Raw genomic sequence first — 20,810 nt, 5'->3', positions numbered from 1 at the left:
ATATGAGGTTACGATGTATTAGGTCTTTAATGCATGGAAGAGTTGACAGATAGGTAAGTACCTATAGTACCTCACCTCTACCTTAGTACCTAGTAGGTATCCTTTCAGGTCGGTACCTAAGGTAGGTAGCGGGGTAGGTACCTAGTAGGTATAGTAGACAGATAATTATCTATACCTGTCTACCTAGGCAAGCCATATAAAAACTGTCATCCCTTAAGGAATTAGGAAATGTATCGCTGAGATTATTGAGATCGTTCTAGAAAAATGCTGTATAGCCGTTAGTGATGATGGTCCCCCTGCAAGTCTGAACGCTTAGGTTCTGTTGGCCCGCCCCTTTTAGCGGGATCTTCGGCGTCGTCACCTCCCGTTGGGCCCTTGTGGCTTCAGCCACGTTTCCCGCTGTAGCCTCAGGGCGATCACGGCAACCTCCAGCTTCAACATCGTGACATTCATTTTCGGCCTCGAAACTTGCTGAGCCGAACTGCGAGACTGTCGTCTTGAATTCCGATATATAGAACATGGATGCTACCATGTCCGTTATCAAGGTAACAAACACATCATGACAACTTGCTCCTTGCTCCTCAGCTACTGACATCCGCATGATCGCTACTAGACGCTCATTGTTCCCGCTGTAATCTCCTTGATACTCTTCATCCTCCTCACATACGTCCTCATTCCCCTCTGGCGCCGATATGCCCGATACAGCCAGTATCTACCTCTCGACACACTCTCTTCCCAGACATCGTCTCTGCGACAGCGCATTACGTCCCGAATAGCCACTTGGCGTTCCAATCGCGCAGTCGCATTCGCATCCGAGGACGTCTCCGATGATGGGCTGGAAGACGATGATGGAGAGGAACTTGGGAGCGTCGACGAGGATACGTGGCGCCAGATGGAGGCTGATACTCGTGCTGCACGGCCAGACAACGCCAGGCGATTAAGTAGAGAGTAAGTGCTGCTGTTAAACAACCCGGAACCCTTATTGCTCGTCCTCATCTACAACAGTGACTGACATCATGTTTGCAGTCTTGAAGAAGGTTTTAGGGACGATAGCGACGATGAGCCAGACCGGCTTGCAAGGAATAATTTTAGATCATAATGTTACAATTCAACGCGTTTCTTGCACCCTTCGGATTTATGAAATACCTTATATAGGTATATGGATGGATGTCAAGCAGAGCGCATCTGCGAGGCGACAGCAGAAACAGTCAGTTATACTTGAAGATTTGAAACGCTTAGATCAATCTAGGAAAAGTTATCCAAGTCGGTAGTTTTATTAATATCATGTCGCGAATGAATCCAAGTATACCCCAAGTTGCCTGGGTCTATCTCGCCGAGATGTGGAAATGGCTGATCAAACAAATTTAGTAATCCCGAACAACTCTCACGCACATCGTATTCTCGAGTGATGGAACATGACGTGCAGCTTATTATACGGCAGTATTCTTCATAGTCCAATGTGACTTTGAAGCAACAGATTGTTATTCATTCATCGCTTGTATCGCTGTCTGCTTCGATCATTAAAATCATATCGCTAAAACTGTATCGCTCTTCATCCAAGATTGAAATCGCACCAGTTTCAAGGCACAACCAACAACGATATATACAGCCATTTTTTCGAATGTGAAAGGGAAACCCCCAGGTCCTTGATGCCACCCCCATGGCCAAGTCCTCCGCTCGATACAGAAGCTAGAATGTGGTCATGCGGCTATCGGCTGAGCAACTTTCCTTTTCCCCTTTGCCTTCGACTCTGTTTCCTTGGCTGACTTCTTTGGATCATCCTTCGGTGGATCAGGGAGAGCCACTACTGTTTCGGGGTTTTTCTCAGTCATAACTCCCCCAGGACCAACATTGGTCTTTTTGTCGATAGAGCCCAGTGCCGGATCCGAGGCAGTCTTGTGCACGGGCAATTGAGGCGCAGTGCCATTGGTGGCTGTGGGATTCGTCTTGTTCTTGCTTCCTACGGTGCCATTAGTTGATGCGGCCCCCACGGCAGATCTGCCCGTCTCTCCCTCTCCTGGTGTAGGATCTCCTGGTGTAGGAACTTCGAAACGAAGTTGCTTAGCGATGTCAGGTAACTTCCACGAAGTGGGAGCTTCAGCAGGAGTGATCGCATCAGGATCGTCAGCGTTCCCAACTACTGGAGGGATTTCACCTGTCTTCTGTTTTATTGTGACAGCCTGGCTTCGGTTCTCTCTCATTTCGGTGCTTGGGCCTGTGGGCTGGTTGCTCTGCTCTTGCTGACCCGGGAGGGTTGCGATCTCAGGGGCACCAATGGATCGTCTGACAGCGCTTTGTTTTTGAGGATCCCTGTTTGCCGGGGACTCTATGACGTTATTCAGCCATGTGTATCTGCGTGTCTCGCATGCCTGAAAATGCTGTGTGCGAAATGAAAGCCATTCGTCATCCAACAATCGGTTGATCCTAAGGAACTTCCATTCGTACCAGGCGCGCTAGGCCTTTCTAGCACGAGAAACCATACTCTCTGGTAGATAGGTATGTTGCCTTGGCAATGGCGATGGGATCATTTTCTGGGAATATTCTTCCTTGCGGTTGATCCTCCTTTTGGCGCATGGATCAGATGAACAAAAGCAACAATCTCGCGGTATAATTTGGCTCTCTTGGTCCTCGTACCTGGGTTGGGGAAGTTCGAATGTTGGAATAGCAAGGTGGTCACACTCGTGTCGAATGGGGATACAATCACCCATTGGACAGTAATGCTCCCCTCCAACAATAATAGCGTCACTCTCTGGAGTTCGAGACCTTAGACGTTCGGTCAGGTAACTGTGCAAACAACGGTGGCCAAATGGATGACCGCAAGGAAGATAGACTCGAGTCTCGCAGCGCTTCCAGCTGTCAAAATCGCGGGTAGAGTCATGGAGTAGCCTATTGCACATGACACAGCGGTCCGGGCCTGAATCAGGGTATTTCACCACTTTTGGATCGCGAGCTCTGGGATCTTGTCTCCCCAGTTTTACAAAACCTGACGGATCTGATGGTCCACGCTGGTGGGCTGGAGGTAATTGCCGTGCAGTAAGTAGACGGAATTGTCTTTCCTCATTTCTCGGATTTTTTCGACGGAATCGGCCTTTGACTTGGCTCCAGAATCGTTTGAAGAGGGTTTTTTTTGCTGTGTTACCAGTATTTCCTTCAGTTGGGACTGAGGATGGAGCCTCGACTGGATTTTGAACCTCGGGGACTTGTGAAACAGGAGGCATGTCTTCGCGCCGCAGCTGCTGCCCCGAAGACTCTGTGACACTGGGCGCCTTCGCAGTATCCATGTCTGAGTGGTGAGATTGCTCATAGCGTCTGTAATGATGAGCGAACGCACAATTAAGTGAAAGTTTGGATGTAAAATATCGTAATTGGGATGATCTTGGCGATGTGTTTTGATGATGATGAGGAAGAAGAAAAGGAGAGTTTCTAAATCAAAGGGGTCTGTTTTATACGTATATACCTAGGTACCTAGTAGGTACCTTAGGTTTGCTTGCTTCCCTCCACTCGATCGAGCATTGAACACGCTCTCCTTTCGCTATCTAAGTTGGGAAGAGTCTACTTCTTCATTGTCGTGTAAATGTGCTTTGACGCAGAGGAGGAAGTTTTAATCCCCTCAAACGGGAAGATATCCTGCGTACCTATCTTAACACCAGGAACATCGGGGCTTGACTATGAACCTGGATCAGTTATCCTTCAAGTAACTGCTTCCATATCTTGCAATTATCCTGCCTTAGGTAATACTTGGTCAGGTAGGTCCTGAGGTAGGTCTTCGTCTTTCATTCCGCTTAGGTACGTACCTAGTGTTGTCTCTCATGTGTGTCTGTTGTTGATATCTGCAAGGTCGATAGGCGTTACTGTTTCATATACAAATCAACATATCTAGCAACGGCTTATAAAACATCCAGGCACAAGTTCGTATGATTCCTCCTACCTACCTCAGTTAGTATGCCTCTCTACCTTGGGCAAGGATCAAAATTCCTACCAATTCATGTATGTCGATGGTGCTACCTAGACCCACAATTTGCGACTTCCAGCATTTGCTTCACTTCGTCTACGTTAGTTACCTGGAAGGTATGGCGTTCAACCATAACAATCTCCCTTCCATTCCAGGTTTACTTGCACCATTTCTATCATTGCGACTCCTCAACATGCGTTTTCGTACAGAGCTGAAAAACATTCGCACATTTGCAAGTAAGTACTTACCTAAGGTACACACACATTCCTGGGCCTTTCTATCATTCTCTCTTGCTTTTCTCGGGCACGCTTTGCTAATCCTGATCACAGAGCTTACAGCTGCACTTGGCTCTCTTGAGAAGATTGCCTGGTTGCGCTTGAGCGATGATACTGCACGATTCACCGTCATCCCAGACATGGGATCTCAAGTATGGGCGTATGTGCTCTTCCTTCTTGGGCTGTCTTATGTAATTGCTCATAAATACTATCAAGGTCTCTTGCCATGGACTTCATTTTCGATGGCTATCACATTCAGTCCGCTGAGGCAGGCAATACTATTAACCTGGAGCTTCCCCTTCAACCACTTCAACGCGCCCTCAAGTCTGCGCTCAACAGTATCTCTGCTTCCTTGCGTCTCACAAAGAAAGACGGTCTGCCAGTTCTTTCAATGACTATCACAACGACTACGTCAGCTACCAACCCACCTGGGGCCGCGAAACCTTCAGGAACAGCCGCTGGTGATGACCCATTCGATGACGATGAAATGTTTCAGGCAGAGCACCTCGAGACTTCATTGAGGCGAGAGCATGAGAAGATCATTACGCAGGACATACCCGTGCGTGTCCTCCACCCCGAAACGGTTGAGACTATCATGCAGCCTCGAGTACGAGAACCAGACGTCCACATTCAACTGCCCCCTCTTCTTCAGCTCAAGGCCATCTCAGACCGCTTCACCAAGCTTGCTATGGCCTCTAATTCTGGCTCTTCCGCTAATACGAAATCACCGAAACTTGAGCTTAGCGCCAACATGCATGGTGGTCTACGACTACGGATCGCAACCGAGACGACAGATATCTGTAGTGTGTGGTCTAATCTCGAAAACCCAGAGCTTGACCCCGCACAGCTCGATTGTCCCGTGGAGGAGCATCCAAGTACCAAGTTTCGAGAAGGCGGTCCCAATCATTGGGCGACTGTCCGTGTCGATGGCAAGGACTGGAGCCGTGTCCTTAGTGTTGGTCGCTTGGAAGGCCGGGTCATTGCCTGTTTTGCTGACGACCATGCGTTGATTCTCTACGTCTATGTGCCCCATTACGATGATGCTACAGCGGATGACTCTGTCGTGACAGTGAGTTTGCCCTTTGTTTGCCCCCAGTCCCGTCAATTACGTGCTAAAAATCCCAGTACTATGTACAGTCATATAGTATGTGAAACACATCAAGATGAATGGTGACCTTTCATGTTTCAGGCGTTGGACCTGGGTAGCGGTTTGTAAGATTTTGGCATTATATTGGGTGTTCAGTCAAAAGTGTATATCTGTCAAAGCACACAGTAATGGGGAAAAAACGCAACGGCAGAATTCTTTATCGTATTATCGTTCTTTGTCGAATATCTCCTCGAGTCGTAATCATGTCTCGATGGTAGCATTAGGGTCTATTCTCTTCCTGATCCAAAACATTACAACTCGTCCGCTTCCTCAATACTTTGTGTACAGTCGCTGCTATAGCCCCAGGCCAGCACCTACAATTCAAACCATCGCAGAAATACAAAACGTAACAACAGTCTAACTATTAATACAAATCGATTCGTTCCTAGCACGAATCCCAACAAGAACGCCTGAAATTGACTCGGTATTTCAAATCCAAACGAATGACATCTGTTCGTGCCTTACTTGGCCATAACATCGACATATCGACCACCCTTTCGTGGCTTCTTCTTGTCACTGGCTTTGCGAGGCGCCACGCTGAGTAAATCGTCGATGCTGCTGGCATTGCTCATGCTTGTCGTTGGCCGACTGGGTGGTGCGCTGGCATTGCTAGTGTTGGAAACGGATCGAACCATAGCAGGGGGTGCGAGGCCCAGGCTTTCCGTCGATACCTGCTTGGACAGTTCTGGTGTTCCAGCTCGAACTTTGGGGGGCATGAGGGGTGGCGGCGCACTATTGCTCGTTACCAACGGTGGGGGAGGAGTGGCGGTGGGAGGCGGGGGGGTTCCAGAGACAGATCGAGGGCCAGCCCTGGGGGGAGGAGGTGTAGCAGTCTTGGCTGGTGTGTTTTCGGCGCCTGGCTTCTTATTGACCCATCGCTTTAGTTCAGGGTCGTATACAAAGCTGCTGGCCTCACCCAGCTTCGCCCGGATGGGCTTGCCGGGAGAAGAATCGCCAGAGGACGTCTGCTCAAGGGGCGCTTTCTTGCTTCCTCCAAACCAGCCACCGAAGCCCCAGCCCTTCTTGGACAACTGCTGGGCAGCTGCACGCTTGGCTGTTCAACTTGTAAGTCATGTGTCATATCGATAAGAAAAGGAAACTCACCATCCTCCTCCGCAGCCTTGCGGAACATCTCATCATTCTCCCGGTCCTTATCCGCCTTGGACTTCTCGGCAGGCTTCATGGAAGGGAAGTCATCATCGTCGTCATCCATGAAACTCTTCTTCTTAGGTTTGGGCTGCTCATCGTCGCCCTCAGCAGTGGACTGAGGCTCATATGATGGAGGCTCATAACCGTAAGGCTGGAATGAAGGCGGCTCGTAGCCGCCATTACCGCTCTCTCCAGTATTGTGCTCACCTGCCTGCTCAGGCGGGTTTGAGGACACTTGAGGCGGCTCGTATCCGTAACTGAGAGGCTGGAACCCCTGTGACGAACTATCGGCAGGCGTCTCATCGTTGCCCATCGGGGTAGATGCTGGCATTCCATAGGGCTGGTATCCAGCAGGAGAGTGGCCCTGCGTAATTTGAGCAGCTGGTGCAAGGCCTGCCGGTCCACTAAGGCCAGCACTGGTCGGCTCAGACGGAGGAACGTAAGGGGTGTAGCCTTCACCTCGGTCAGTCGAGGCAGCACCAGGGTAGGAAGGCTCATATGAGTTAGGGGCATATTCGGTAGAACTTCGCCCAGGTGTGTACTGAGATGTAGGAGAGTAAAGGTTCGCGGAAGCAGCGGGCGTCGAAATATTCGGCGCGTATTTGGATGCTGCAATGCTTGCCGATGGTTGAGCAGGTGTCATGCCGAAGCTAGGTGACTGCTGACCATAGATGTCAAAATTAGAAACCGACGGCGAACGACTAAACTCTCCAGACGGGCGGTTAAACGGGCCTGCCTCCCCAGTACCTCCATTGTTCTCCTCGTTATCATCACCTGCGACGAACTTATTGAATCGGTTCCACATGCTATCTGAGACCTTATTCATGCTTGGCTTGGAAATCCATGAGCCACTCTCCTCCTTCGGCGCTTGTTTCAGTCTCAACATGAAGTCTTCAACAGCAGTCTCGAGAACATGATGATGGTATGGCGATCGCTTGGTTTGGGAGGACATTGCTGTCAAGATGGCGTCGCAGTATTGCATTGCCTTGTCCCGGTGGCCATACTCAGCAAGAATCATTGCATGTTCAAGCTTGTAGGCAGCAAGATGGGGTGTGCCTGCGGCTGCAAGAGCTCCTCCTGCAAGAGACAGGCCATACTCATAGACCTCGCTGAGCTGGAGTGCCTCTGTTTCCTTGGCAAACTGGTCAGATTGTTGCCTATGATCAGCTCCAATGAGCACAAAGTTGGCGTTGGGGTCGTCGAGACCACCGAAAATAGACGCATGGCGGCCAAAGATGAAGCAAATGTGAGCTGCCTCAGCTCGCCCATAGCTAGAGAGAAGATTTCCGAGGGCATTCAATCCTTGGATATCATCCGTGCTTCGGTTGCTCAGGACAAGAGAAAGAGTCTCTCTCCACTTGTCCAATCCGTCGAGGGTATCCTTGGTAGGTCCTGAGCCCCCGCCAGTGGACACCAGTTGAAGACCAGCCCGAGCATGAACAGGAACTAATTCATCCACGCAATCTTCAAGGTTGCCAGAAAGAATCTTGTACAGTGCAGCCATGGACTCGTTGGCGTGACCAGGGTAGTTTACTTCTTTACGAACAAATTCCTGTGCCACGCGTTTGTAAAGATCGCCTTCCACGGTATGTGAGATCAGCATGGCGTGACCCCAAAGTCGTTTATCAACAAGAGCCCAAACAGCCTTGTCTCGATCGCCCCTCAGGAGATGGTGACGAATCTGATCCATGGATGAGACATCGACACCATCGGCTTGCATTGAGGTAACCGAGGGTACTCCTGTATCAAAACTAGTAGCGGCAGGGAAAAGCGCATCATCCCTTGCGGACAATGTATTTTCACCAGGCGAAAGGACATCTCGGACAGCTGCCTCCACAGCAGGGTTACCTTCCAGTATTCCATCGTTCTCGATGAAGATAAGCATAATCTTCCATAGGAGTAGTCGCTCGACAGCTCTCTTCGCCTCGAGAGAGAGTTGGGAGTGAAAAGAGACATCCGGAAGATCTTTTTCGAGTAGCTCAATTCCAGCACTGAGCCATCCGATGGTCTCTTTCTTCTTTGACTTGCCCCTGAGAGGACCTGGGAATTTGGCCACATGCTCGTGCAACGGCTCAATGTCCTTGACACTCTGGACCTTGACTTCTCCTGGTGTTCGTACAATCATCGGAACAGCCTGGTTCATGCCATACCGAGGAACACTCTTGGGGAAAGAGGTGACGACAGTACCGCCGACGCCCCATGAGATAATAGGCACTCCTTTCCATCGCTGGAGCTCATCATTCTCCCGTCCGTCAGTGGGCGCAACCATGTTCATTGTGATAGACTGGCCGCGAGTACGGACAGTTGAAACACCAGGGGCTGGGGCCATTGGAGCAGTGGGAGCCACCGGAGCATAAGGTGAAGGGGCTGGCTTTCCGCCTACTGGAGAAGGATAGGAGTGTGAGTGGGCAGACGAGGGTCGGCGTGCTGAATCTGAGGACCTCTGAGCCTGCTTATGGCCGAAAGATGCGCTTGGCGATTGCGTCTGAGCGCGAGGAGGTGGTACAAAGCCAGCCTGCGCTGTTGGTGGGGCATGGGGCACATACGGACCCGATTGCTTGGGAGGCGAGAGGGTAAGTTGGCCAGCATAGCTTGGAGGGGGTGGTGTTTGCGTGGATTTTGGAGGAGATGCAGGGTTATATCTCGAATCATAATGAGGTATGGCATGAGTAGCGCTCGCAGATCTAGTGGGAGTCTGTTGCTCATCCTCCTCATCTACCTCACGTGTAGGTGGCAGAGACGAAACTCGGCTCATCCTTGGCTCAAAGTGAGCACTCTCAGAATGGGTCAACGGGCTTGAAGTCCTGGGCTGATGTGGGAGCACAGGCCCGGGGCCAGCAGTTGCCACGGCTCCGTAAGAACCGTGGCTCTTGGGAACGGGAGGTGCCGGTGAATAACGGCTGCTTGCAGGAGCGGGCGGGGCAGTATGGCTTGTACCAGGTGCAGGAGAATATCGGGAGGTGCTTGTCGAGGCAGGGGGGGGCATGTGGTTGGCAGAAGTGGTCAGGGCAGCATAAGGACTGACTCTCTCAGGTGCAACCAGACCAGCGCCTGGAACAAGAGCCGGCTGACCGGTGGAATCGCTGTGCGGTTCACCAGGGGTGACCGTCGTAGCGGGAAAAGGTGGCGGAACCATATGATTCGGCGCTAATGGCGAAGGGATATGTGGAGCGTGAGCCATTGGGGGCGCATTTCGGGCGGGAGACAGAGCCCTCTGGCTTGTCCGTGAACTAGGCCGTGGTCTAGATGTCATGGGCAACTCCTCAAAGAAGTTCTCCTTGTGTTGGGCACCAGGAGTTGTGGGTTTGGGAGGTGCTGTAGATTGTTGATGGCTGGGTAGGCCATGGCTAGAGGAAGGAGGAGTAAGTCTCGTTGGGGGAGCCGGCATGCCAACGCTCGCACTTCTAGGCGGAGGTTGAACCGGAGCATGAAGCTGATTAGCTTGGGAAAGCTGTTGCATGCTCGCCCTCTTTCGAGGCTTAACCAGGTTGGTGACAAGATCGGTAGGTAGGTCATACGGTGAGTGATAACCTCCCTTTGACTTATCCGCGAAGCTTTGCGCCTTGGACATATCAGGACGTGCCGGCGGAGGCTGACCGTATTGAGGAGATGTACCGAAAGGTGTTACGACAGATGCTGGAGTGTTGTATGCCGAGATTTGGGGACCAGCAGCCGCGGGAACTTGCATGCTAGGAGCATACGGAGATGGCGCTGGGTGAGGAGCTGGTACCTGCGGCATATAGGGATTGGAGCCAGAAGGTTGACGTGAAGTAGGGGCAGGCGCCGGAGCCGGAGCTGGAACTGGCTCCTCATCCTCCAAAAAGCCTTCATCATCACTTCCAAAGAAGGCAGCTGGGTCAACTTGCTTGTCATCTCCCCCATTCTCTTCAAGCAGAAAATCGTCGTCTTCGTCATCAGCGAAAGCTTGTTCCCATTTTGATGCAAGGTCTTCCTTCTTAGCTGGGGAGGAGTCGGGTGCAGCAGCAGCTGGGTAAGATGAAGCAGGTGTTGGCGCAGGCTGCGCTGCCTTTTTGTCCTCCTCGCTGTCTTCGTCACTATCATCGTCTTCATCACTACTGTCGTCCTCCTCCTCCTCCTCGTCGTCTTCCTCTTCCTCTTCGGGGGTTCCCTCAAGTGCAGACTTGTTCGAGATGGCGCCTGCGTTCATGGAATCCAAAACCTGCATTGTCGATTTTCGTTCCAAAGCCGGGGCAGGTTTTTCATCAGATGGCTGTTCGGAGCCTTGAACTTGGCTGAAGAAATCATCACCTTCCTCGGCTTTCTCGTCGAACGAGTCGCTTAAAGTGTGGTTTGGTTGTTCACTAGGAACCTTATGCCTTTCGTCCTCGGGTGGGGGGATAAGTGGCATCCCTTCTTCATATCGTTCATCAGAATCTTGGCCCTCCAGACTCTTCAAATCTCCACCAATGGATATAGAAGAGGAGTGTCCTCGCCTAGGAGCATCTGGCCCATCTGTCGTCTCCTCTCGCTGGTATAGCTCCTCCTCTGCATCCGCTTCCTTCTCGATTTCCTCTAAGACGTCCAAGGCCTGATTGGAAGGGAGAGGTTGTTGATCCTCTACTTCGGAATTTGTGTGGGCGGGTGGTACAGGTGGGAAAGAGTTTGTTCGGTCGGTAGGCGGCATGAACTTGAAAGGGTCGGTATCAGTGCGACTCAAGTTCCATTCACCTTCCTCCTCGTCTCCGAAGCTGATTTCGTGAGATACTGTACGAGCGAATGACATGGAACTTGAATGCTGAGATACAGGTGCCTTTGGTTGTGAGGCGACATCGAGTTCGGGTTCATTGGAGGCAGTTTCCTCTTGTTTTTGGTTAGGGACTGCATCATCGGAAGCTAGCCAGTCATTGCTATCATGACCGTCATCCACGTGTGAAGGCCAGGCGTTGGCAGCGCCATCTTGATCCGAAGATTTTTGATCCTGTTGTGACGACACGTCTGGACTTGTAGGTACATCGGCTTGGACGACCGCGTCTGGGGTTGTAGATGACGTCGCATGTGCGGGAGCCTCGGTGGAGCTGGTAGGATCGGGATGTTTTGGCATCGTGGCCAGATCTGTCGCTTTTGGCGATTCAGAAGCCATCGCGAAGCCGATTCGGGCGTTGGCTCTCAGGGTGAAAAGGAAAGAAGTGCCAATAGCAAATAGGTACTTTTTGCAAATCGTGTCAGCGGAACGGTTTCAGTACAAAGGGGCTACTACCGAGCAAGCTAATCTACGTGGAGCTAGGACGGGAGCTTTGCGACCTCAGGGGGTAGAGGGGGCCTTGTCACATAAGGCAAATCAGAAGCCAGGAGAGGAATTTCGTACTTAGTATACAAGAATCAAATTGTGTGTTGTCGCGTTTAGTCAGAGTCGCCCTTTCGCCATGATCATCTGGGTAACGAAGGAGACGTTTGCTGGGGTTGGGAGGGAAACGTTCTGGAAGTACAGTACAGATCTCTCATAAGTGCAAGTTGGCATGAACCAAAATATGGGGACCCAGAATGGCAACTGCCACCCGTTCGGCGCCGCAGGACGATGATGGATTTTTGTACTAAGAGGTCCTCAATTGACGAGATATAATTAGACATTTACAATGCTCTCGGATTTGTCAGGCATATCGTTTAGAGTGCTTCTAAGCCTTTTTTAAATTTCTTGAGTTTCCTAAATATTATCATTTATCATTATGAAATAGCAGCTCCTTTTAGAACTTGATCCCTAGTACTCTTTTCTTTCGGTCACATGTGCATCTTGTATGGTGTGTTGGAGCTCGCCGAGTCCTCTACCTTAGTACCTTCCAGTAGGTGCAGGTACCTTAGGTAGTCTGACCATGTGGAACCGTGGATTATCCACCCCTCGTCTGACTGACTTCCCCATCAACGACTGGAATCTAGACCCAAATCTTTCACCTTTGATTGAACGAATATCCGATGAGCAGATATGATCAAATTTGCTTCACAACAAGGTCATCCCCTGGACACGGCTGGGATTGTAACCCCTGGGCGTAGTCTTGGCTAATTCCTTGGCCGAACTAAGACAACAGATCTAACCATGGCAATTTCAAATTCCATCCATTGGGTATATAGAGGCTACCCTAGAGGGTTGAATGACCACTATATTTCTAAACGAATCAATATTGAAGGGTATTATCTAGGTATGCTATCATTAACGATTATAACTTTTAGTCCCAACGTCCATACACACAGAGCACATCTAACTGTCCAGAGCCTGTGCCTCACACATCTTTCGATACAATCCACCCTGAGCAAGCAGCTCTTGATGAGTTCCCGACTCTGTGATTTTGCCACCCAAGAAAACACAAATCTTGTCAGCGTCCTTGATTGTGCTCAAGCGATGAGCAACAGCAATGGTAATGCGGTCTCCTTCCTTCGCTGCTTCTGCCAATGCGCCTTGTACAATCTTCTCGCTCTCGGTGTCAAGTGCACTTGTAGCTTCGTCAAGGAGAAGGACCTTGGGATTACGGATCAGGGCTCGGGCGATGGCGATTCGCTGTCTCTGTCCTCCAGACAGTTGCGCGCCGTTTGATCCAGCCTGTGTATCGAGGCCTTCGGGCAAAGACGAGACGAAGTCCCATGCATTGGCTGCGCGGAGCGCTGCCTCGACCCGCTTGTCAGGAACCGAAGTGGAAGGGTCATTACCTTCGATCTCTGGATCATCGACACCAAGAGCAATATTCTCTCGTATCGTACCCTGGAAAAGAGTTGGCTCTTGTTGAACCAGACCAATGATGCGGCGGTAGAGGCGAGGGTTGAGAGTGGGAAGTGCCGAGTTAGCAATGCTGATTGTGCCGCTTGACGGATCATAGAACCGTTCAAGCATAGATATCATAGTTGACTTTCCACAGCCCGATGCGCCGACAAGCGCGACAAATTGCCCAGGCTTGACATTCAAGTCGATGCCGCGGAGAACGGGGGCATGAGGTCGAAGAGGGTACGAGAATCGGACATCATCCAAAACAACCGGACCTCCAGACTTGGGACCGTTATCTCGATTCTCAGGTGTTTCTTGGACGTTGGGCTGGAGCTGATTGAGCCAGAATATGTAGTTGGCAGCGTTGACTCCCTTGGTGATACTGGTGGAGAATTGGAAGAGCTGAGCAGAAGCCTGACCAGAGTAAAAGACTCCCAAGAAGGCGACAAAGAAATTGTACATGGAGATGTCACCAAATGAGAGGAGACGGCAGCCATACCAGAAACCAAGAGCTTGGAACCAATACTCAATTGATTGAGTCAGAGCAAAGAAGATCATGATTCGGAAAAGGTCGTTCTTTGATCCAGTAACGGCTTGGTTCAGCTCATCAACATACTTGTCCAAGACTGACTCCTCAATGGCCAGAGAAGAAACGGTTCGAATGGCAGTGATGGCCTCAGAAGCAATTGAAGCGCTGGTAGAGTATCGTTTCGAGGTATCCCGGTCCAGCTTGGCGTCGAGGCGAATCTTGAAGTAACCGGAGCTGACTAAAGGAGGAAGACCAGCGCAAACGACCACCAGACCCAACTTCCAGCTGTGGATTATAGCCAAGAGACTGCAGGCAGCCAGGTTGAGAATAGCAATAAGGATAAGGGCCACGTTAAAGCCCATCAGCTCGAGGATCGACTGGGGATTGGAGTCTACGCGACTGGCCAGAGCACCAGTGCTGTTTTCCTTGCGATCAAAGAACTGAAGGTCTTGACGAAGCATGTCCCGGAGACTCTGCTTGCGGAGTTTGTGGCTGAGGAACTGAGCGATGGTGTTGGTAGCATAGCCAAGAGCAAAGTACGACACCAACAAACCGGCAGCGAGAACGATGAACATGCTTGCGTAGAAATCGCCGCGGTCTCTCATCCTGTCACCAGTCAGGGTGAAGACCTCAACAACGTGTGCTAGCAGAATAGCCTGACCGGGGAATGCTGCAACAGCTCCTAAACATCCCGCAAGAACAAAGAAATACGACCAAGCGACCTCTGGGCTCTCACGAATCAAACGATAAACGACATAAAAGATGCCCATTTGCTTGTGGTTGTCATAGTTGCCAAGCTCCTTGCCAGCCTCGAGACGCTCCTGGACGTGGGTTTCGTATTGGGTAACCGTCTTGCTAAGGCCGAGCTCTTCCTTGTCGCCTTCAGGGGCAACTTCCTCTTCTTCGTCAGCTGAAACATTACTGGGGTCATTCTCAACTGCAAGATTCTGAATCTTGACGAGCTTAGCGTAGGCACCATCTTGAGCAATTAGGGACTCGTGAGAGCCCTGCTCGATGATAGAACCCTTGGACATGACGACGATGTTATCAGCCTTGCGAATGGTGGCGAGCTTGTGAGCGATAACGATGGTAGTGCGGCCTTCAGATGCTTTGTCGAGTGCTTGCTGAACGACACTCTCGGCGTGAGGATCAAGAGCGCTTGTAGCCTCGTCAAGAAGAAGAACCTTGGGCTGTGATACAACACTGCGAGCAATAGCAACACGCTGCTTCTGACCGCCAGAGAGAAGACCACCTCGTTGTCCGATTTGTGTGTTGTAACCTTCTGGAAGTTCCATGATGAAGTTGTGAGCAAAAGCCATCTTGGCAGCCTCCTGGATCCGTTCCATCTGTTGTTCAGCAGGTGAATTCTCCCATTCAGTACCAACTAACCCGTGCTTAATGTTGTCGAAAACAGAACCCTCAAAGAGAACAGGCTCTTGCTGGACGAGCCGGACGTTTCGGCGGAGCCAGTTGAGGTTAAGCTTGTCAATGGGACGACCGTCCAGTTTGATAGTACCGGATTTGGGGTTGTACCACCGCTCAATCAGACCGACAATAGTGCTCTTGCCTGATCCTGATTGACCTACTAGTGCCGTGACTTTACCAGCAGGGACGTTAAGAGAGAAGTCCTCAAGCACTGTGACACCAGGTCTGGTGGGGTAGGCAAACGAAACATTCTCAAGCTCGACATGTCCAACTGTCTCCGATGGTGTCTCGCCATCCTTGGAAAGGGGGTCGATAGCTGACGCTCGGTCGATGAGAGTGAAAAGCTGTGCTGCACCAGACATAGCACGGCTGAAGTCGATAGTGTATGGGGTGAGCTGGGTCAACTGAACAGCCGCAATGACAACAGAGAGGAGAACCGTGAAGATGACGCCCGAGCTTTTGATTTCGCCAGTTGAGAGCATACGCACACCCTGCCAGAAAGCGAGTCCGAAACCGAGGTAGATGATGGTGTAATCGGCAGAGAACATGAGACCAAAGAGAATGGAGATCTTCTTTCCAACGGTGTGAGCTTCCTCGAGATGTTTATCGAACTTGTCGACGAGTCTAGCTCGCATCTCAAAAGCGTGAACAGTGCGCACGCTAGCGAGGATACCCTCAGCGAGCGAGTTGGCTTGGCCGTGAATCTCGAGGATCTTGACTTCGTGAACAGCTTCCATCGTAGCAACAACAGTCATGACGATGATGGTTGCCGGAGCGATACATAAGCAGATGAGAGTCAGCTTCCACTGCACGACGAAAGCAACAATAAAGGCAGTGAGGAAGGCAGCAATGCCCTGAAAGAAGAGACCAAGTTTCTCAGCGATGCCGGTTTGAATCAAGCGGCCGTTGGAGGTAGCCTGCGTAGCGATGGAACCGCCGCTCCCGAAGTCATAGTAGGCAACCTCTTGCCGAAGAGCAGCGCGAAGGTACTCCTTTCGAATGTTGCGTACAATACGGTAAGATGAGTAGGTGAGGAAGACGTTCCAGATGTAGGAGAGAACAAATCGACCAATGCCAAGGTACACAAAGTAGAGTCTTGTATGAACGTTAGGAGAGAGCTGTATGGGACATGACTCCGAAGGACTCACGCTAGGTCAGCAACTTCCTTTCGGAACCTGCTAGGCTGAGAATCTCCAGATGTAAAGTCGGTGATTGTGGTGATGAACTGCCCAAAGATGAGGTTTTGGAGAGCGATACCGGCACCTGAACCTATGGCGGCAATGAGAGCAATGCCTTGCATTAGATACTCTGTAGGGCCTGCATATGTGAGGATACGCTTTAGAGCGTTAGCATGTTACTTTACGTGGGTTTTTATTGTTGTTTATCACCTTGTAGTCACCCCAAGAACCCTCGATTTCTCCCTCTTCTCCAGGACTGGGAGCATCGCTGCCCTCCGCGTTGACAACGGCATCTTCAGGAGTCGAGGTCGCATCGCTGCCACCTATGACCTTTTCATTTTCCTTCTCGTTGATACTGGGAGCCATGGTGATCTGCCGCACTAATTGCACCAGGCGATTCTGACGCCCGAAAGAAGTGAACTCGTGTGATCTGGCGCTTTGATGTAAAGTCAAAGAATCAGGCCAGTGTATTCAGGCTGTGAGCCCTGCTTAGGGAAGGAAATAGATTGACGGAACCAGACAGGAGAGGGAAGAGACCATGACTTTTACCAAGGGGATAGCGTGCTTTTGAAGAAAACAGCACCCGAGAACTTTTGAGAGGTGAACCTTGGGGGTGGAGTGAGGGTAGACCAGATTTAGACGGCAACGAATGGTGATCCTTGGCATTTTAGCTTGTGTTTTTTTTATCAGATCCGCATGTAAAGTGGTCCAAGTGGGTCACTGATTGATAATGGATATCTAGGAAAATTATCGATGCGATCACGGAGGTTGAGGGAAGAATTTGTGTATTTGCTGAATTGTCTGTATTTGATACTGTTGCTTAGTAGGAGGCCTTTGGACACCTAGGTAGGTAGGTAGGTAGGTAGTTTCTCATTTTCTTCTCACAAGTAACATTTCCATCGTCTCCTTTCTATGAAGCAGTCCATTCATCCATTGAGAGACCATGCATGCCATGCATTCAGTTGAACCAGGGTCTTTTCGGAAATCAAGCCGGACACATGCCTCATCTCATGGCTGAAGTCTTGGCTTAATATTAAAAGGGTTCAACTAAATGGATGGATCTTGATATTTCACTGCATTATTACCCGACTGAGACTGCATCATCGTCATCAAATTACGCAAATGTCTTCCCGTACCTTGAGATGGCAACCATGCTTTTAATCAACTCATAGATTAGATTAGTAGATGAGACCATGATCATGGCTCCCTCCCATCTGAATGGAGATCCTTGCCCCGAGACATGCTCTCTTCCTATTGGCTCTTTCGGATTTACGGTGTTCTCGGGAGCCGCCAACTCGAGTCTCCATATCCGGATCCCATCTTCAACGGCCTCTATTCTTCCGGACCCCGCGCGTTCCGTTGAACCTCCCGAGTCTTGGGTGTGAGTCGTTCAAAATGCCATGTGAGTTTGGTTGCTTGTAGTGCGTGACTTTTCCCATAAACATTTTCCTCTGTGGCATTGTTTCATAGCATTGGATCTTGTCCGTATCTGACCCCTCACTCAGCCGTGTAATCCCCTGTCGTCCACACAAACAAACGGTGCCCGTGATTCCCGTATTTAACCTCATGGCTGAAGATTCTCGGGCCCAGTTGGACGATGGCCCTGATGAGGGATCCGATGGGCCCCAGAACCCCTCTAACCTGACTATTCGACGAGCAGTTAGTACACAGACCCTGAAGCCCTGCCCTGCCCTGCCCTGTCCTGTCCTGTCCTGTCCTGTCTCTATCCCCACGTACGCTCTCGTCACTAACACTGCTTAATCTTAGTGCGATGCATGCCGAACTCGCAAGGTATGCACATATCAATCTAATCTACATTTTATGCATATCACTCCATCAATGCTCCAGCCATTAAAGACCTCTAGCCAGTAGCCACAGAGGCTGGGGTAAAGAGTGGAAGCCATCTTCAACATGGCCCTAGCTCTCACTTGAGATTACTTCACTCAGCTCAACAACTATAGCTACTAAATAGTAACATCAATCTATGTAGATCCGCTGCGATAGGAATTCTCCCTGCTCTCATTGCATTCACGCCAAGATCCCATGTACACACCATGATACTCGCCCAAAGGAGAAGAGAACCCGGATCCTCCTCTCAGCCCAATAGTAAGTTGCCCTGGGTCTTTTGCTTTTGATACTACCTGAGCACTCGCTGCTTTTGGTTTGTACCAAAAAGTAACACGTACTGACTACCAATCAACCATGTAGTGAGAGAAAGATCGACATCATTGACCGTCGCCTTGAGGCCCTCACCGAGCTCATGCGTGATATGAAGATGAACATGTCATCTACAAGCACCCAATCCAGTCAAAATCACATGCCCAGCTCTGATGTTCCCCGCCAATCACCTGCTCAGGCCTCGAGCTCAACACCCTATGGGCATCTCGCTCAGCAAACTGCAGACAGCCCGGTCATCGAAGGAGAATCTTCCTTAGCTGCTCATGGTGAATTTGCAAACGAATTCCTCAAAAATGCTGTTGGTACAGAGTCTTTACAGGGTGCTAGCCTCGAGCTGCGCGAGACCTTGGATTCACTCCATCACATCGTCAGCTCTCTCAAGCAACAGACGGCTGCCACGGAAATGTCATACCCCCATGCTAGGCAACTACCACGTCCAAGTCTAAAGAATAACGAGCTACCTCCAATCCAAACAGCCGTTGCCTTGATACGAGAATGTGAGAGTCAGTGATCTTGATCCCCCCTTTCACCATCTTGAACTAACCGACTTCAGCTGAGAACTCAGAAGTGTCTGCCTGGATAAGGGAGTTCTTTTCTATGGAAAGCTTCTCGGGCATGTGTCTTCACGTGTACTTCTCAGAAGATGTCTCAGAGGCTGATTTCATCCTTGTGAATGTTGGCCTGATGTACATGTTCATGGATCGCCAGCAGCGGACGGCAGACGCAAAAGAGCAAGAAGAGTGCGAGGGCTACATGAAAACACTTCGTGAAAACACCGAAACGGCGTTGGCAAATTTGCCTTTTCATCTGCCTGCAACCTCAAACATGATTTCTGCCCTTCTTCTTGGAGTATGCCACCCTTTGATGTTTCTTTTGATACCATATACTCACATACTTTTAGGCATTTTATGCTATTGAGATCTCAAAACCATCACTCTCATGGACTTTATCATGTAAAGCCTCCGAACTATGCCAGACTCTAGGTTATCACCGGATATCAACCATGAAGAATGACAAGCCGCGCGAGGCTCAGCGCAAACAGTTTCTATTTTGGAACACATACTTCATAGACAAGAGTCTCTCCCTTAGGCTCGGCAGGGCTTCTACTATCCAAGACTGGGATGTCACTGTACCCCTTCTTACCTCGAACCCTCCCAATGCTACGCCCCTATCGGCCTTCATTTGCCTCTGGGTCGCCACAGCTCGGTGTCAGGGACATATATATGAGCTACTGTACAGCCCAGATTCCATGGCACAGTCCGATGATGTGAGGAGGTTCCGTGCTCAAAAGCTTGTGAACGATCTGAAGGATATCTCGAGGAGGAGCAAGGAGCTGAGTGTGAGAGCCCAAACCGTGAATGTTCGATATGTCAACCTCTAACGTGTGCTCTGCAGAAATCCCGCGAAAAGGAAGTCAAGACGAATCTTGGGGAGTACTTCTTCGATTTTATTCTCATCTCTGATGATGTTCTTCGACTTTCACTTCTGACTCTGATTTATCGAGCTACGCCTGGGCCGCCCAACTCCAAAGTGACATTTATTCCAGAGTGTATTGAGGCTGCACGTGCAACACTACACCGCCATCAAGATTGCATGGATCTCTTGGGGCGGGATAATACTGTATATTTTCCTTCCTACGTTCATTGGTAAGTACATATACCCACCTACGTGGTATTTTGAGATAATGCTGATATGATTAGGACATTACTCTTTGCCCCTTTCATCCCTTTCATTGTTGTGTTCTGTCAAGTCATTGAGACCCAAGACCAGACGGACCTTGCTCGTCTGCATAGCTTCTGCACATCTCTTGAGACGACTATTCAGTTATCGGATGCAGCGGCGAAGACATATCGCCTGTTTCAGGTTCTCTATACAGTAGCACTACGATACATTGAGTTCCGGACAAGCACTCCTCCAGCCGACCAAACACAGGCCAGCGCTGAACTGAACAACTATCTCGCCGCTCTCGGATTTCCACCAGCAGGTCTGAACAACGGGGTTCAACAATCGACGCACATGGACCCTAGTCAGGCTGGTGCATTCTCACAGCCTCTTGGGGATATGAATATGCTTGATGGTGCCGATGGCCAGAGAGGAGCAAACACGATGATGTGGATGGGCAACACGGCGCAACTTGGTGAATGGTTCAATAGCAGTCAGCAAATGATGGAGTTACTGGAGGAGCCCAGTTTCACATTCCCTCAGTGAGAGAAAATAAGGATCCGGACATATAATGAGTTTATAGAAAGTCACGTTCATACAATCTGG

The 20,810-nt window shown here is 50.2% G+C and overlaps 6 protein-coding genes across 6 annotated transcripts; 3 read left to right on the top strand and 3 right to left on the bottom strand.

Moving 5' to 3' along the window:
- Positions 1 to 518: 518 nt before the first annotated feature.
- Positions 519 to 1,099, top strand: FMAN_05887 (uncharacterized protein; the record flags this gene model as incomplete). Its single annotated transcript, XM_041827402.1, has 3 exons — positions 519 to 545; positions 614 to 948; positions 1,027 to 1,099. The coding sequence occupies 3 exons, from the start codon at positions 519 to 521 to the stop codon at positions 1,097 to 1,099; spliced, it is 435 nt and encodes a 144-aa protein (XP_041678368.1).
- Positions 1,100 to 2,453: 1,354 nt separating this feature from the next.
- FMAN_05888 (uncharacterized protein) lies at positions 2,454 to 3,281 on the bottom strand (the record flags this gene model as incomplete). The annotated part of the gene is made up of 1 exon (XM_041827401.1): positions 2,454 to 3,281. One exon carries the CDS (start codon positions 3,279 to 3,281, stop codon positions 2,454 to 2,456), a length of 828 nt encoding a protein of 275 aa, XP_041678367.1.
- Positions 3,282 to 4,145: 864 nt separating this feature from the next.
- On the top strand, positions 4,146 to 5,379 carry FMAN_05889 (uncharacterized protein; the record flags this gene model as incomplete). The annotated part of the gene is made up of 4 exons (XM_041827400.1): positions 4,146 to 4,188; positions 4,282 to 4,387; positions 4,444 to 5,296; positions 5,353 to 5,379. 4 exons carry the CDS (start codon positions 4,146 to 4,148, stop codon positions 5,377 to 5,379), a joined length of 1,029 nt encoding a protein of 342 aa, XP_041678366.1.
- Positions 5,380 to 5,835: 456 nt separating this feature from the next.
- FMAN_05890 (uncharacterized protein) lies at positions 5,836 to 11,585 on the bottom strand (the record flags this gene model as incomplete). The annotated part of the gene is made up of 2 exons (XM_041827399.1): positions 5,836 to 6,428; positions 6,479 to 11,585. The coding sequence occupies 2 exons, from the start codon at positions 11,583 to 11,585 to the stop codon at positions 5,836 to 5,838; spliced, it is 5,700 nt and encodes a 1,899-aa protein (XP_041678365.1).
- Positions 11,586 to 12,734: 1,149 nt separating this feature from the next.
- Positions 12,735 to 16,730, bottom strand: FMAN_05891 (uncharacterized protein; the record flags this gene model as incomplete). Its single annotated transcript, XM_041827396.1, has 3 exons — positions 12,735 to 16,281; positions 16,335 to 16,522; positions 16,575 to 16,730. 3 exons carry the CDS (start codon positions 16,728 to 16,730, stop codon positions 12,735 to 12,737), a joined length of 3,891 nt encoding a protein of 1,296 aa, XP_041678364.1.
- A 1,200-nt stretch (positions 16,731 to 17,930) lies between these two features.
- FMAN_05892 (uncharacterized protein) lies at positions 17,931 to 20,750 on the top strand (the record flags this gene model as incomplete). Its single annotated transcript, XM_041827395.1, has 8 exons — positions 17,931 to 18,073; positions 18,132 to 18,155; positions 18,369 to 18,470; positions 18,573 to 19,045; positions 19,096 to 19,391; positions 19,444 to 19,881; positions 19,938 to 20,188; positions 20,243 to 20,750. The coding sequence occupies 8 exons, from the start codon at positions 17,931 to 17,933 to the stop codon at positions 20,748 to 20,750; spliced, it is 2,235 nt and encodes a 744-aa protein (XP_041678363.1).
- Positions 20,751 to 20,810: the final 60 nt, after the last annotated feature.

Source organism: Fusarium mangiferae (assembly GCF_900044065.1).
Source record: "Fusarium mangiferae strain MRC7560 genome assembly, contig: FMAN_scaffold002, whole genome shotgun sequence".
Taxonomy (NCBI): domain Eukaryota; kingdom Fungi; phylum Ascomycota; class Sordariomycetes; order Hypocreales; family Nectriaceae; genus Fusarium; species Fusarium mangiferae.
Note: the sequence above shows the minus strand (reverse complement) of the source record. Positions and strands in the feature narration are given on the sequence as shown.